Raw genomic sequence first — 17,796 nt, 5'->3', positions numbered from 1 at the left:
TAAAGTGTTTTATGTTATTTATTCTGTGCAGTATTTTTTTTTTTTTTACACTTTTCTTTTCCCGTGCTGTTTTTACTGATGACGTCTTCTGTATTTGGCATGATCATTGTTAGAAATTAGCATTTTTGATAAATATGCACATAAATGACTCCAGAGAAGCTGTTTTAACGCTACATTTCTACATCTGCAGTCTATAAAACTATTATAATGGCACTGTCAGGACAGCTGGTATTGGTAGTATGGAAATAGTCTATTCTGACATAAAACATAAAACTATAAACGTAATCAAATAAACTGTAGCCTATATGAATTTGATTTAACTGTATGTTGATAAAGTGTAAGTTATTCGTGAAGCACCCCCCCCCCCCCTTCTCTCTCTCTCTCTCTCTCTCTCTCTCTTTCTCTCTCTCTCTCTCTCTCTCTCTCTCTCTCTCTCTCTCTCTTAATACCTCTTTTATTTGAACATGGGGACTGAAGTTTTTGGAGTAGATGCCACACAGAAATAACATTTAGACCTCTTCACAGCGGTGTACAAACTGAGTTTTTCAAAGGCTTACAGACACAGGGGAGCAGCTCATCACAGAAATGAAGTCTCTTCAGATACTAAGACCAGGTATGAAATATTTTTTTCTGTCAAAGGACAACATTTCTTTTTATTTTTAATCAGTATGATTTATCCTAAAATATTATGTCATATTTATAGTCAATATAACTTTTGTAAAATCAAATAGCATTAAATACGATTTATATTTTTTTATGATATGGTCAAAATGTATACTATATTTATGACATTTATGTTCATATTATATTATACTGGCATTTACACATCACAGTACAGCATTAATGATGGATGAATAGATCTTAAAATTGAAATAGTGAAGACTAAGAGAGTCCTTAAATATTATGATGTATCAAACTAATACTAATGTTATACACACACACACACACACACTCACACACACACACACACACACACACACACACACACACACACACATATATATATATATATATATATATATATATATATATATATATATATATATATATATAGATAGATAGATAGATAGATAGATAGATAGATAGATAGATAGATAGATAGATAGATATACTTAAGTTAATTATGTTTGGAGTACACACTAAAACATTTAAGGAACATATTAAACAGTTATATAATTATTCATAATACAAGTATACATAGTAAAAGTAGTAGGCCTAATAAAAAAGTTGATAGAGAGAAACATTACATGATGATAATAAGGTAGTTGTTGGAATTCTTGTTAAACTTTTCCTGATTGTCAACCTGAATTATTTTATTAAGTCAAAAAGAAGAGGAAATACTACCAGTGACCTCTTGTTCACTACTTGATCCTTAATGTGTCTTATTATGGTCTTCAATGTGCTCTTCATCTGTTAATAACTGACTGGGCCTTCACTTGACCATGAAGTCTCCCATGGATCTGCACCCATGACATTTTTCAATCCTCCCTCCCAAATATGCCTTTGTTCCGTCACATAGCAGCAGATGAACCGGTGTCTAATCTATTGCCTTTTTCCCGGTGCACATTGTGAACAGACAATGCCAGCTGAATTAGATGGACTACTGCTTCCACTGAGCACTTGACATGAATGGCAGGATCCATTCTGACAGGACTAAACCTAACTTCCTAGCATGGTTATATGGCATTTTAGCCAGTTCATTACACATTTCCATATGCCAGAATGGCAGGGCAGAGCTTTGAAGTTGTTTTTTGATTTAAGGTTGAAAAGGAAAACAAGAAGAAGAGAAAAACATTTTTTAATTAACCCCTAGTTATTCCTTACTTACAGATCACACTTGTGATCCAAAATAGACTGAAGTGTAATTTATATATATATATTTGGTGTGTGTGTGTGTATGTGTGTGAAGAGTTCAGATGCAACAATTAGACAAAATTTATTTATGTGTAAAATACTTCAAAAATAATATTCCTTTCTTTTCTTATTAATATTGTTTAAATTAAAAATAGAGCAATATTATTTAAATTCCAGTGCAAAGACATCTAGGGGCAGAAATAAAGAAAAATGTAATGCCATCATGTTCCCTTGTTACTTAATTACTTTACTTTATTACGTTTATTACATTCAGATTTATATTTATACATTATCAAAAATAATCATAGCTGATTTGTAGATTGTACCCCAGAAAACTGCTCTGTATATTTATATTTCTCACTTCCTGTGGTGGTCAAAATGTGGTGGTTCTGACCATGAAGATTACCTATGTGACTATTTAGCCTTTTGTAATCATATCCACATTTTTGTTTATGTGTGCATATAGCAAGTGCCACAAAAGTCACCAAGTTTGATCTTCATCTGTACTATTCTGATTAAATCACAACATGACCAAAGACCCCCAGATGGTTAAAACATTAATGATCATGGTCTCATAATTCAAATAATTCAATGACATTATATATATATATATATATATATATATATATATATATATATATATATAGTTTTACACAGAAATAAAAGTGATTATTTTTGTATGTGTGATGCAGAATATAAAACTACAGCCTTATACATTTCTGAATAACTAGTTGGGTTTTCAGAGAACTATTTTTCAACAGTGGCAAAAAAGTGACATGAAATACCTCTGATGAGGATAATGTCTTTTTACTACAGCTTGTGTGGCATTATGGAGACCAAACAGATGTGTTTCCTGTCTACTTGGGCTGATCATCTATCTGGGTTGTGCTGCATCCTTCAACATCAGCCCAATGACAACAGGCCTGCGCTCTGCCTTTTCCGCCACACGTAGCAGCAGCATATTGGGTGGCACTCAACGAGCTGTGACCTTTGACCGCCTTCTAGTCAACATCGGAGAAGATTTCAATCCAGAGACGGGCACTTTCCGTTGCCGCCTGCCTGGTGCGTACTACTTCTCATTCACAGTGGGAAAGTTCCCGAAAAAGATGCTGTCGGTCATGCTGGTGAAGAACGGGATGGAGGTGCAGGCCATGGCATATGATGGATACCAGAACCAGGGCCGCAAGGTTCAAAGCCAGAGCGTGATGATCAGTCTAAAACCTATGGATACAGTCTACCTGCTGCTTCAGGAGAATCCCCACTATGCCATCTACAGCAATGTCGGACCATACATCACATTTAGTGGTTATCTCATCTACCCAGACTCTACATCTTCTGTTGGATATCTCAATAACCACCTATCTCCTCCAGGTCTTCATCTTCCGGGTTGTCCTCCCCCTGTAGATGCCTATTATGATTGGAGAAGAAGAACAACCATTGAGGAACCACGTTCTGCATTTTCAGTGGCAAGAACTAGATCAACGCTGGGAGAAAGCAGAGGGCATCGTGAAAGAGAGGCTCTCACGTTTGATGTAGAGTATGTGAACATTGGTGGCCATTTTAACAAAACATCCGGATATTTTACCTGCCACTTCCCCGGTGCATACTACTTTGCATTTACCGTGGGAAAGCACCCTCGTCGTGCGGTTTCAGTGAAGCTGATGACGGGCAAAGGGGAGGTGCGGGCCATGGTGTTCGACGAGGACATGTCGCGGCGGAGAGAGATGCAGAGTCAGAGTTTGCTGCTGTCACTGAAAAGAGGAGACACTGTCTGGCTGTACAGTCAGCAGGATGACGGTTATGCCGTTTACAGCAACCAGGGAAGATATACGACCTTCTCTGGTTTCCTGGTCTACCCTGACGGCGAATCCATGAACATGGACAGAACATTCCCTTGAGAACCAAAGCCAGCAACCTGCTACGCCTAGCCGTAATGTTATTGCCTAACACACACACACACACACACACATATATATGTGTAAATGATCTACTGATCTGTTAAGCATTAGACTATATATCCCTTTTGTTAACTTATTAGTGAATGTTACTATAAATGTACTATTTCTTGTAAGCTATAATTGTTTAGAATGTTATGTTAGTGTAACAGTCTCACATGGTTAGAAAGTAAAATGTACGCAGGCACAGTTGATGCTGATTTTATTGTTCCATTGTAATTACTATTGTTAACATGTAGCCTAGTACTTTAACAAATATTAAAAATGTCCGATATCTTTCTCATGGTTTATTTATTATTATTATTATTATAAAAAAAAATTTCTTTTAGCACAAGACCGAAATCTATAAGTGTTTTGTTTCATAGTATTCATGCTTGTTTATTCTTTTTTAATTTATTTTACATCACATAAAACAATGAAATAATTATTTCTAGCATTTAAAAACAACCAAAAGGTGGAGCTTTGTCTGTCTTCTCAGTATTTACACAAAACTGCTGTTCAAAAATATGAAAACTTTCTGAGTCACAATAAGAGACTATTTAAAGAGAGCATGTATCTTTTTCATATATTTACATTATACATTTAAATGACTGTATTTATTCAAATTAGATTGTATAATTTCAAGATTTAAATCAAAAATAGAGTTTTCTGATTCAGATTTTTAAAAAATGTTGCATAATACATTTGCACAAAACAAAAACAGGCTGAATCAATATGCAAGTTTACTCTTTGACAGCAGGTGGTGCTTATGAAAAGCTGTGATATAGCCTTTCCTCGGTTACCGCTATAAACAAAGCAGCAACATGCTTATAAACACTACTTCATATGAAGGTACGAGGAAAAGAAAATGGCATAGAAACGTTTCTGATATCGGCCAGTTACCTTGAGTGAAATATTCATATAACTCCCTATACCTCCAATTCAATGTTTATATTTTAATATTTTGTGCATCACGAACAGTCTCTTTGTATTCGTCTCTTTGTATTCTGGAAAACAGATCAGTTGGTCTACTGGTGTATCTCAAATTTTTTATGCAAAATTTTACCTGATATCATGAGGCAGATAGTGGCGGGGCCAAAATGCATTTGAAAAATAGCAGAGGACACTGAGTGAGTTGAAAAGGTCACGCTTGACGTAGGCGAAAGTTGGGTCACACCAATGTCACTGCCTCGCTCAATGACATGAGCTCAGGACATCAGAGAAGAGAGAAGGGAATGAGCTTACCAATTGAATTATATCAATATTGGTAACTTTAGAGAAGTATTGACACATTAGGTTTGATTATTGTATAATTTTAGGGGGAAAAACTTAACTTATGACTTAACAAGCATTCGGACTTTTCACACTTGAAATAGTTAACCCTGGGTAAATCAAAATGTAAAACTGCGTTATCAGTTAATTGTGGGCATTGATAAGCTGACATTTAATTCTATCTAAATCCTGGGTTAAAGTTATTGATTGTATATTTGCAGTGTCATTGATTAGAGGAATTCAGCACATGACGTTCACATAAAGGTAAAATGCTATCAAGTTGTACAATTATTATTATTATTTTTATTTTAGCATATAAGTGATCTATAAGTGTTTTGTTTCATACTATTAAAGTATTTATAGAATAATGCTTGTAATACCTAAAACAATAAAATAATTATTTTTAGCATTTAGAAAAAAGGATTAAAGTTTTCACACAAACTAAACTTCTGTTCAACAGCATTAAAACTTCACAATGTCACAATCAGAGAATTTCAAAAGAGCATGTATCACTTTATTTTATTTAAAACCACAACAGTAAATGTGTTCAAAGAAATAGATTTCAAATATTTTTACATAACTGTGAATTTAACATGTTAATTTAGTGTGGTTATTTTTAAAAAGAAAGAAAGAAAGAAGGATATTTAGTGGTATGGTTTACGGAAAGGAAATGATAAAGTGACAATAAATAATATATTGAGTACTATATAACTGATTGTGATTTAATTATTAATTTGCATATTAATTAATTAATTGTAAGGCCTGATGTTTTACTCTAAATACAGGTTTTAACACTAAATAAATATTCAGAACAATCTATTTGCACATGTTACTATCCACTGGACTACAAATATTAATTATTAAGTGCAAAACATTACACTGAAGTTATAGACCTAGCAGATGGGTTCTGGAAACACAAAGCTGTGTCTGAACCATACATCTTGGGCTGGTGGTTTGTGTCCAGCATCTGTGCAACATGATCAAAATGGTTAATAATAATAAATAAATAAAAAACTATAACATTTAAAATGTCATCTTTTTGTGTGTGATCCATTGGCTCACCTGATGTGATTGATGTGACTGCTTTCTATAAGATTTAATTTCTGTGTCAGCATATGCAACAAAATGGATTAATGTGTAGATTCTGAAACAAAAGAACATATTCCATTGAAGAAAATGTCTCTTTATCAGTAATTGTCATTCGATTCTTGTTCGCATGTTCAGTTACCTATGGTAAAGCATTCCAACAAACTGCATTAACAGCAGTACTGTGAAGCTCAGTAGAAACATCAGTGCGATTGGATCTAGGGAAAACACTTCTGTTGGGTCGTAAGTCCCGTTGGGATAAATTTTGGGGATCTTTATAGAGATTGAGTCACCAATCGCCTGAAGGAAGAAAGTTGCCACCAGCCAGAGTGCATTGCAGAAGAAAAAGGCAAATGTAACCTGTAAGGAAAAGAAAAGCAAAACAGCATGAAAACAAATCATTACTTTTCCAGAGCAAATACTTTAGACAAAACCACATAAATAAGTTCTTTTTGTATACTGACATACTTTATTTAATATTTTGCTTACTTTATTTCGAAGTTCTCTCAGATCATCAGCAACCTTTTCCTGTTGTTCTTTATTCTCTTTTAGAGGTTCCAGATATTTCTTCTGCAGTTCTATCCAGAAATTGATTTCATCCTGCAATTTGTGCATTGAAAATGCAGAATTAAAACATCTCTGTGTAAAATATGCTTTGCTAATATCTAATCAGCAACTCATATAAGCATGACATGGTCAGAAACATTATAAAATAAGCATAAACTAAACTAAAATAAAATTGTTAGTTAGACTTACTAAAGGCAGTGGATATTCATCCAAAGGAAATTCGTAAGATTTCATCTGCAGATGTTCAATCCAAGCTTTTGGATAAAACATATATTAGTTTCAATGTTAGTCAAATTCAATACATCTATCCAGAATATTATGATATTATTTATGGAAGTCACACTTACTTTGATGAGGACTTAGCTGGAACTCATGATCCCTATATTGTAGGAATACAGTTTTAGTAGTAGTATTAAAACCAAGCCTATAATAGTTACAAAATAAAATGCTACACAAGACTGGACTGAAGTGTCTGTGTGAAACTGTCGTATTGTGTGGCATGTTTTTACCTTTGTGTTTCCAAGGGAATATGTGTTTTTTCAGTTTGTGTTGTGGTTTCTGCTGGTAATATCTTCTCACTCAGATCTTCAGATTCCAAGCATGGACATCTGCAGCATGTGGCATTCATGAACTTCTTCTTGATGGTATCGACTGCCGTAGTTTTAGCCTGGCTGCCGGTTTCACGAGTGCCCCACGTGACATTGTTCATGTTGACTATGGAGTAAATAACCAGGAGTAGATACCCACTGGGAATGCAGAGGAAATATAACAATCCATAGATGACCTGTGAGAATTCCTGAGGGTGTAAAGCTGCTGTGATGATGTACAAAACTACCATGCCAATGAGAAACAGACCACTGGGGGTCAGAAAAGTCTTTTGCTTCACTAAATCACCTATAAGAGTTGACAAGAGAAGATAAAGTATTATAGATCTAGGTTAGATCGTATTGCTTTTAGAAAATATGTGCAGTCTAAACATATTTATGGACTAAAAAATACACTACTGTGCTTCAAAAGGTTGGGAAAGGTAAGATTTTCTAATGCATCTAAGTCTAATGTACACTACCATTCATAAGTTTTAGTAGATACAGGTGCATCTCAATAAATTAGAATGTCGTGGAAAAGTTCATTTATTTCAGTAATTCAACTCAAATTGTGAAACTTGTGTATTGAATAAACTAAATTCAAACAGACTGAAGTAGTTTAAGTCTTTGGTTCTTTTAATTGTGATGATTTTGACTCAAATTTAACAAAAAACCACCAATTCACTATCTCAACAAATTAGAATATATCATAAACCATATATACTGTATAAAAACATAGACGTAGTGTCCGTGACATCACCCATAGGTTTCCAAAGAGAGTTTTTGAAACCATAAGCGGGCGTAGCGGGCCATCGCCATCTTGGCAGCGCATCACCGTGCGTCACTCTGGGGTAATCAAAAATAGGCAAAAAGGCGGGAGCTGGTTGCTGAAGCCACGCCCATCTAGCGCAACGGCGGTGACAGCAGCGACAATCCAACTGTCACTCTAGTGGCCACGCCCTTAATGCATAACTTTAAGGTTTAATATAATTTAGACGGATGAGTTATAAAAGATTTCACCCCCCTCACAGTTGTCATGAAGGGTAAAATTAGCTATATAGACCAAAATAATTTTTTGCTCCAGGCTGTAAACGTTTTTTTTTTTTTTTTTGCTGTAAAGTTGGGCATTTTAACATGAGGAGTCTATGGGATTGACTCCCTTTTGCAGCCAGCCTCAAGAGGCCAGTCAATGCATTGCAGTTTAAGTCACTTCCGTATGGGCTTCACGAGAGAGAGAGGGAAGTTGCCGCTCACATAAGACCAATAAAAAAAAAAATCTGGAAAGTATGTTAATTTACTGTACATGTACTCAATACTTGGTGGGGCTCCTTTTGCTTTAATTACTGCCTCAATTCGGCTTGGAATGGTGGTGATCAGTTTGTGGCACTGCTGAGGTGGTATGGAAGCCCAGGTTTCTTTGACAGTGACTTTCAGCTCATCTGCATTTTTTGGTCTCCTGTTTCCCATTTTCCTCTTGACAATACCTCATAGTTCATGTTGACTATGGAGTAAATAGCCAGGAGTAGATACCCACAGGGAATGCAGAGGAAGTATAACAAACCATCTGCTGACCAGCTGAAAAAGCTGGTCAGCAGAAGGAAGCATTAAGTGCTCCAAAATTTCTTGGTAAACGGATGCAGTGACTTTGGTTTTCAATTAACACAATGGACCAACACCAGCAGATGATATTGCACCCCAAATCATCACAGACTGTGGAAACTGAACCCTGGACTTCAAGCAACCCTTCCTCCGGACTGTAGGACCTTGGTTTCCAAATGAAATATAAAACTTGCTCTCATTTGAAAAAAGGACTTTGGACCACTGGGCAACATTCCAGTTCTTCTTTTCCTTAACCCAGGTAAGATGGCTCTGACGTTGTCTGTGGTTCCGGAGTGGCTTAACATACACCAGGAAAACACCAACTTTAGCCAGTTGTGTGGTGGTGTTTGATGCCTTAACCCCTGCCTCAGTCCATTCCTTGTGAAGTCCACTCAAATTCTTGAATCGATTTTGCTTGACAATCCTCATAAGGCTGCGGTTCTCTCTGTTGGTTGTGCATCTGTTCCTTCCACACTTTTTCCTTCCACTCAACTTTCTGTTAACATGCTTTGATACAGCACTCTGTGAACAGCCAGCTTCTTTGGCAATGAATGTTTGTGGCTTACCCTCCTTGTGAAGGGTATCAATGATTGTCTTATGGACAACTGTCAGATCAGCACGCTTCCCCATGATTGTGTAGCCTTATGAACCAAACTAAGAGACCATTTTGAAGGCTCAGGAAACCTTTGCAGGTGTTTTGAGTTGATTAGCTGATTGACATGTCACCATACTCTAATCTGTTGAGATCATCACAATTAAAAGAACCAAAGACTTAGAGGGCTTTTACACTGGGCTCGTTTGCTGCTGTCAGAGACCGAGTGCGATTGTTTCCGGTGCCGCCCGCAGCCACAGCATTGGTCTGCTTTCACACTTAGTTGTATCGAACCCAGGTGTGTTTGCAGTCACCTTACGTCATCGCAAGCGCACATGGAAAACGCAAGGAGAACACAAAGCGACTGAGCATAAGTGTAATTTTTTTGTTGTAATTTTGGTGCTATTATGTACAGTATAACTAATTTTAATTATTTAATTTTAATTAATTTAATTTTTACTTTTAGGAGTGTGTGGAATCAACCTCGGCTCTCTCTTATGTGTTGAGGAAACAATGATATCGACAGTGTTACGCATGTGGGGATACTTTACTTCCTGAACAAGTGCGCAGCCGAGTCCGTGTTACTTGCACATTCACGCGAACAGTTCGGGAGCAACCAAACTCAGACCCCCTTCTCCAGGTAGTCTCGGGTTCGGTACCCCAGTGTGCACCAGGGTCCGATGACCGTTTTCACATTTGCAATTTTTCATGCGAACCTTGCCCCGTGTTCCGCACTAAACTGCCGTGTGAAAGCCCCCTTCCACTACTTCAGTCTTTGTGCATTTAATTTATTTAATAAACACATTTCACAATTTGAGTTGAATTACTACTATATAGCCTAGTAAAAACTGTAACATTTTAAGATATTCTTACAATTTATAATTTCAAGTCTTCTTGTTTCTTTTAATGTTTCAAAATATAATTTACTCTAGTGATAATTTTATTTTAATAATTTAATAATTTTATTTTAAGTGTTAACTGTAACTTTTTATCAGTTTAATGCATCCTTACAAAAGAAAAGTATTAATTTATTTAAAAAAAATCTTATTATGCAAACTGTAAAAGAAAATGACACTGTAAAGAAAACTGCTGATCAAACTAAAAGATACTTAAATACAAAAAAAAAAGAAAAAGAAAAGTTACCTATGATTGAGAGAATTGTTCCTGCCATGAGAAATGCATAGAGTACACTCATGATTGCTGCAATTTTAATCTGTGTGTCAGATTTTAGTTTGAAGCACAGGATGAGGTAGACAGTAGGGGGCACTATGGCCAAAGCTAGAGCTAAATTTTCATCCATATTCAAGATGAACACAAAGCTTCCTGCAAGATAAACAAAGCACTTTAATAGAAATTTTGGACAAATGTAACTATAAAAACATATTATCCCATACAGCTGAAACAGAATAATAAATGCAATAAGATTTTTATTTTTATTCAAATAAACATTTATTAACTGCTTACTTTACCTGATATCATGAGACAGATAGTGGCAGGGCCCAGGATAGAAGCTGCCATACTGATTATCTGGTACAAGATGTAAAGTTTTGAGATAGAGCTGTTCCTCTGAGAGGTAAGTCGTCCTGAGCCCAAGAGGTCGATGGTGTTGGCCATGGTAGAGGGTCCCCAGCGTCTGCGCTGGTTATAGAACTCCTTAAAATCCTGTGGAGCATTTGTGTAGGCATCAGACGCTGCATTATACTCCACCCTCCAGCCCTGCTGCAGCAGCAGTGTGCACAACCAGCGGTCCTCACCTGACATCACACCAAACAGAGGGCTAATTACTTTAATCTTAGCTGAACTGATATAATTTGTCAGTGGATAGCTTCAAGCAGACCTTGATCATACTGGACGTAGTGGCTGGCTTCACTGGCTTTGGTTGTGTATCTCTTCATGACGTTGTCGTCCATGAGTGCAGCTCCTCTGAAAAGACTGAAACATCCAGGGCTGCAGAGTACACAGCCGAACACGTGCTCTGCCGTCTTCTGCAGCCAGTGGCCCACCGCATACTCAAATTTCTGATACCACACCATGGGCCCTTCAAGCACAAGTGAAGAGATGATTTTCTTCTATTTGTAGTGTTAGGGCTTACGGTTTAATGCAAACCACTTTATATATATATTATATTATACTGAGACACATCACATTTGAGTTGTACACCATACACTATGGTGTATAGTGATATTATTTTATATTTATATGAATCAACTTAAGATTGCATTGGAATGATTCATGCTTACTGTATCAACATAGCCTTAATCAAAAGCAGAGATAGCCTAATGCAGACATTGATACGGGCTATAGCATATAGCAGCTGTGATGACACATTCCCATTCTCTATTGTGAAAAATTCACGGTACAACACAGCCACTCGGCTTAGCATTGTGCCAAACAATGTTCTGATGTAAGACATCTTGGAAAATGTTAAATGATAGCATTTCCTTTTGACCTTTTATAAGGAGAATAATTAACTAAACTCAGAAAATATATTGGGACAACTGAGAATTGAGAATCACAAGCATATGGGGTTTAAATATAACTGAAATTAATTTACAAAATGTACTTCTTCTATCCACTAAAAGGAAGGTTACAATCTTCAATGGCACAGGACAGATTCTCAGCTCTTTCTCTACTTGCACACAGAGAACGATTTGGTTGAAAATTTTTCAGAAGAGATTCAGATGTCATCTACACAACTTGGAAAAAGAGATGGTTTTTCTGCATTAGATATATATTTTTTTACTCTCCGTACAGCCATCATTGTTGATTCTAAATGTATTTTTAATGTATAATATGTAGAAATGTAGAACATATAAAAAAGTGCAGTCCATAAGAAAACCTGAATCAACACTGGATTGACTTTTCAGGTGTGGCGAGAAATTTGTAAGGATTCAAAATCAACCCAGAAATGTATTTTTCTTGCTTAACAGGTAAGATAATTAATTGAAATGATAAATAATTATTCAGCTTATGGTACGACAGAAATTGTCTTTCACATTTGAGTTGAACAATCTTAAATAATAAGAATTAAAAAATATATATATATTCTTATTGCGGTTGTATCTGAACCTTGTAAAGTGGTAACACTGACCTAAGTGGTTTACATTCTGCATAGAGTAAGAGCACATCACAATGGTCCATCAGTTAGTCAATCAACAATCATTGTGTTTTGATTTAAAAACATCGTTTCCAATGGCATGACATCTTTTTAGATTTCCACGTGTACTTTGTTTCCGCTAGCAACCACATTTATTCGAGCAGAGCCAACGTACAACCAAAACAATGTTATTCCGCAAGATTGAGGACCAAAAGTCACAATATGTAGCTTTAATATATCCAACCTGTGCCTGTTGGATGAATCCTGCCACAGGCAGCTCCAACCTCTGGGTAGAGCTTCAGTCTGTCGATTAACAGCATGACTGCTGACGGCTGGAAATCAGTGTCCCCATCCAGGGCCAAGATGTATGTGTTCTCCCTGTCTTTCTAAGGAGCATTGGAAAAAAATCATCATAATGTTGTCAGATATTCTGGCTGATATTTTATTAATCTGTATAAAGCCTAATAATAATCTACTAACCTTCAAATTCTCCTTAAGGGAACCCAGTTCTGCACCTGCCTTAAGCTCTTTGAAGTACTGTCGATTAAGTCTCCAGCCAAGAATGTAATACAAGTACATTATCTGTGAACACAGATGATTGGTGAAATTCTGGGTAAAAAATAAATAAATCTAAAATCTGTATCTATGTTTTAACTGGATCTTTAATGAATCTCACCTGCGACCATCTTTTTTTGTGACGGATAAGAGTCTTGTCTTTGAGGTGAACCATCATCAAATTGCCTTTAGGGAGGGTGTATTCCAGTCGACCCCCATAAGGGGTGTTGATGATCTTCTGGCGAGGTAGTGCTGGCCTCTGCTTGAAAATACATGGATCTTCTTCACTGAAAATGCTAAGGTATGTAAAATGTTAGTAGAGTAGTAGAGTTGCACATAAGTTCTCAGAACATATAAACCGATATAACTAACGAGGATTCTTACGTGTAAACTTCTTTAATTACATCCACAATAATTTCAGCATATTCATTTGCATGCCTTCCATTATCAACATCCTTGAAAGCATCATCAAAATAAATATGGAATTCAAACTGAACATCACTCTGTTCCTGTTCCTTGGTCTTGGGCCTGTATTTATCGAGCCTGGTAGTAAAAGAAATAATATTGCAATTAAAATTCTATTTAATTATTTACAAGCTGAGTAAGTGTAGTCTGTGCTTACCTGAACATAGAGATGATTATCTTCATCATTTCATCGTAGGTCTCATGCCACATCGTTGCACACAGAAACACTCTGATGGGTTCTTCTTCACTGAGGAGTACATAATATATTTATGAAGTCATTTCATGTTAAGAAATCCAAAGGAAAAGTTGAGATTCCTCAGTTTTTGGTTTTGGAAGAATCAGATGAGATAGGTTTGAGCTCATATCAAAATCTTTTTTCTTTTTTATTACAGACCGGTATTTTGGTAAACGTGACTACAGTTTGATATGTTGCTTTTTAAACTCTGGAGGAGATACATTTGAAGGTACAGGGGTCTCTTTCTCAGATTAAACATATCATTTTGCTCTCCTTCTAATTTTACTAATGTCTAGGGCTGCACAATTACTTGAATTTCTAATCGGGACAAATATGTAATGTAATTAATCATTCAAAGTCATCTTATGTTATTCCAAATGTTATCTTAAGGGTTTTCCCATTATTTTAATTTTAGTTTCATTATAACATTATGATGCCATTCATTAAAAAAAAATTTTTTTAAAGAAGAAACCAGTCCAATGTATAGTTGACATTTGAGACTTAATACTATAGAAAACCACTAAAAGATTTCAGTTAGAGGGTTCAGCTTGTTTATTTTCACATAAAAAATATGGCAATATAAAATGGTATAAACATCATTCAATTTAAATTGTGGTAATCTTAATTAATAATCGCAATTATAATTTCAATAATCAACAATTATGTCAATTGTCCTAGTAACGCCTTAGAGAAATAACTACAACATTAAACGGATCTCATTTGTAATTTTTCATGGAAACACATTTACTGTGTATCTTGATTTAACCATAATTATGAAGTAAAAACACTTACTGCTTCCTCTCTTTGATTCTCTTTCTGATTTCAAAACGGGTATTTAGCAACATGGATTGTTCCAGAAATGCTCCTTCATACATGCGTCGCACAAACAGATCTTGGGTTCTTTCTATTCGATGGATCTTAAGGTACCAGATGTAAACGGTACTGAGCATGAGTCCCAGCCACCAGCTCAGAGCAGAGCAGCCCAAACAAACCAGTCCTCCTGTCTTCTTGTGTACCACGATGTCCCTGGTGTTCAGAGTTATCATAGCATCAGTCAACATCAAATACAACCATTCGTCACTGGATTTTGGCTGAAAGGTCTCAAAACAGCTGGAAGTTTGATTTGAGTTTGGGAGCCTGACTGATGTTGGAATCAAAAACACTGCCAAAACTGTGATCGAGGCCAGGTACATTGGCAGGACGAAGCTGCGGCGCAGGGCATGCATTTTACAAGCCACAACCACAAACCAGCGGCACAGGGCAGAGGATGCAATCTGGATGGCCACCAATGAAACGACAACCGTTTTGAAGACAAGTTTGACCGATTTCCATTCTCGACCGGACAGAGGAACATAAGCTCCAACCACAGCTGACGTAACCAGGATTCTCACCAAACTGGAGATGATGCAGACCACGTTACGGGACTGAGCGACGTCTCTGGAAATGCCCTCTAGAAATGATACAGCAAAGAGCGTGCTGTAGTTCTCCCACCAGTTCACAGAAACACAAATGGTCCCAACGATGGCAAGGCCAATTGATATATTTATCTCTAGGGAACTTTCGAATAACAAATAATTCATAGCAAAAAGCACGTAACCTGTGACGATTAAGAAAATGGAGCATACGGGGAGCATTATAAGCCTCTTTTTCTCTTTGGCAAGGCACTCAGCTACCACCTGGAACACTGCGGACAGGATGCTCACGCTGTTTAAGATCATCACATTGGTGACAATGTCAAAATGTGGCATTGCTACTATTGTTAGAACTGCTGCTCCCAGTGCTACCAGGAACTCAACAAACAGAACCTAGAAGAAAGGTCAAATCAAAGTCAGAATGGTTACAGCCTACGTAATCCGGTTCTATGCTTCCTACTAGACTGAAAAAAATGGGTGTAAAACTGTTTTAACTTTACAAAATTTTAGTAGATAACACAAACATTTTTAAAGAAATGGCAAGTAACACTGAATTAAGAAGCAGAAAAACATTTTCTAATAATTTTTATTTACAACTTTTTTTTTTTTAATCAAGAGAAATTAGTTTTCTTACCCAAAAAAGAGTTTTTTTCGAGGGCATGCTTGCACTCTTAAAAATAAACTTCCATGTGCTTTTTAGAAGAAGGAGAACACTTGGTACAATCAGAACGAAGCCAATGCCAAGTAGGGCGGTCGGTTTTTGTTCTGAACATATAATCTCAGTGTGATTGTTCCCAAATGTAATCAATAGCAGAAATGATGTCTGTAAAGACAAAAAAGGTCTTCAGTCTAACATTTTGTGTAATATTCAATGGATAAGTTAAATGTTATCCCATCATCCATAAAATGATTAGCCAATGATTAGCAAAGCAGCTCACTTTACTGAGAAGTGCAAGGACGAAGACAAGTATGCCAACGATGGCACAAGAGAACCATTTCAAACACTGCACTCGTTTCTTTGGCATCTGATCATCTTGAATGTATGGTACTTCTCTGCACAAATCCCAAGACGGCCTATTTTTGCAGTTTTGGAAAAAATAATACATTAAAATATAATTGTAGCATAAAATATTATATGCACATACAAATATATACACATAAACACATATATTTAATAAATAAATTTGAGCAGAAAGTCAATCATTATTTTTCAAAAGCAAATAAAATTTGGGAAAAATATATTATTTACATATATGTACAATTAAGTAGTGTGAAGATAACATAAACACATCAATTGTATATATATTCTTATTAAATGTTAACAGAAATAAGTACAGCTAAGTAAATAAAACAATTAATCTTTAAATTTGGCTATTATTAAAAAAAAGTGTTTAAGTACCTGAATTCATGTCTCTGTTGCTGTTCCATAGTGATGCAGGCAGAGCAGCAGAAGCGTTTGATTAACCATCTGTAAAATGGACGAGAGCCTTATAACCAGATGGGAGGGAGCACTACGCTATTATTCAAAATGGTTTGAAAAATGATGTAACGTGAAGTGATACTAATCAGTTCTTTATCTTTACATAGCAATCATCTACCTGTCCAAGTTCAGTTTAATGTCTAATTTCCTTTGATAATGAAAAGGGTTTCCTCAAATATAATTGACTTACCAGATACACTACGTGGTCAAACAAATGGGGCAATCCCTTCTAATTAACGGATTAAACTAACAATGGACATAATTCCAGAGAAGAAAAAATCTATACGCTATAAAGTGACATTCTAGGGTATTCTGTTCTGTTATCTTAAAAAAGTAGTTTTGGCTCTTTTGTGTAGTAGCGTGACAGTGCACTTGATCATGCATAAACAAAATGGTGTGTGGAGAGAAAAAAAGCTGACCTACACAAAGTCCAGTCTTAAACCCAGTAGATGCAAAAAATATAAATGTAACTGAATATGCAAGGCATACACGGAAGAAGGAAATACATTTTTAAGGAGAAACCCCTTCATGATTTTGGGTTTCCATTAAGTAAAACATTCACTAGACAACAAGGAAATCGGTATTTTGAAGATCAAAAAAAAAAGATTTATTTTTTGGACAGTTAGAACAGGACGACTATGATTCTGTCATTTTGCATAACTGCATGTTAGACCATGGTTCCAAAACCATGAAAAAAGTGCAACCTTTTTTTTTTTTTTGCTGAAGAATTTATCAGTAGGATAAAAATGGGTAACCCAAATTTGTGAGTGTTTTTGTCTAAAATAGTCACTCATATACACTATGTGATCCATTTACATCCTACTGTAGGTTAATGTCTAATTTGAATACAAACAAACATAAAAAAAACCCATTACAGTATACAAGCAATAAATTTGGATAATGTTCAATTTATGTTGATGAAGTCAGGCAACAGAATATTATGTTCTGCAGCTTAATCATGCTAAATCTACATTAACACTAAAATAACTTTTAATCTTGCACATACAGTAAATGGAAAATCATTTAAATATAGGAAAAACCTGTATGACTCTTTCTTCTGTAAA

The 17,796-nt window shown here is 35.8% G+C and overlaps 2 protein-coding genes across 2 annotated transcripts; one reads left to right on the top strand and one right to left on the bottom strand.

Moving 5' to 3' along the window:
• Positions 1-388: 388 nt before the first annotated feature.
• c1qtnf13 (C1q and TNF related 13) lies at positions 389-4,085 on the top strand. The gene is made up of 2 exons (XM_052582742.1): positions 389-613; positions 2,671-4,085. The coding sequence occupies exons 1-2, from the start codon at positions 586-588 to the stop codon at positions 3,750-3,752; spliced, it is 1,110 nt and encodes a 369-aa protein (XP_052438702.1). The 5' UTR covers positions 389-585; the 3' UTR covers positions 3,753-4,085.
• A 1,497-nt stretch (positions 4,086-5,582) lies between these two features.
• Positions 5,583-16,694, bottom strand: LOC127977133 (chitin synthase chs-1-like). Its single transcript, XM_052581833.1, has 19 exons — positions 16,652-16,694; positions 16,191-16,326; positions 15,887-16,075; positions 14,633-15,645; positions 13,763-13,852; positions 13,525-13,683; positions 13,262-13,436; positions 13,066-13,167; positions 12,830-12,971; positions 11,326-11,526; positions 10,958-11,242; positions 10,632-10,811; positions 7,223-7,607; positions 7,061-7,092; positions 6,903-6,967; positions 6,636-6,746; positions 6,289-6,506; positions 6,123-6,204; positions 5,583-6,027 (listed from the first exon to the last, which is right to left on the bottom strand). Exons 1-19 carry the CDS (start codon positions 16,678-16,680, stop codon positions 5,935-5,937), a joined length of 3,687 nt encoding a protein of 1,228 aa, XP_052437793.1. The 5' UTR covers positions 16,681-16,694; the 3' UTR covers positions 5,583-5,934.
• Between the last annotated feature and the right edge of the window lie 1,102 nt (positions 16,695-17,796).

This window comes from Carassius gibelio, chromosome B18, assembly GCF_023724105.1.
Source record: "Carassius gibelio isolate Cgi1373 ecotype wild population from Czech Republic chromosome B18, carGib1.2-hapl.c, whole genome shotgun sequence".
NCBI classification, from domain to species: domain Eukaryota; kingdom Metazoa; phylum Chordata; class Actinopteri; order Cypriniformes; family Cyprinidae; genus Carassius; species Carassius gibelio.
This window is presented reverse-complemented; position numbering and strand designations above follow the sequence as displayed.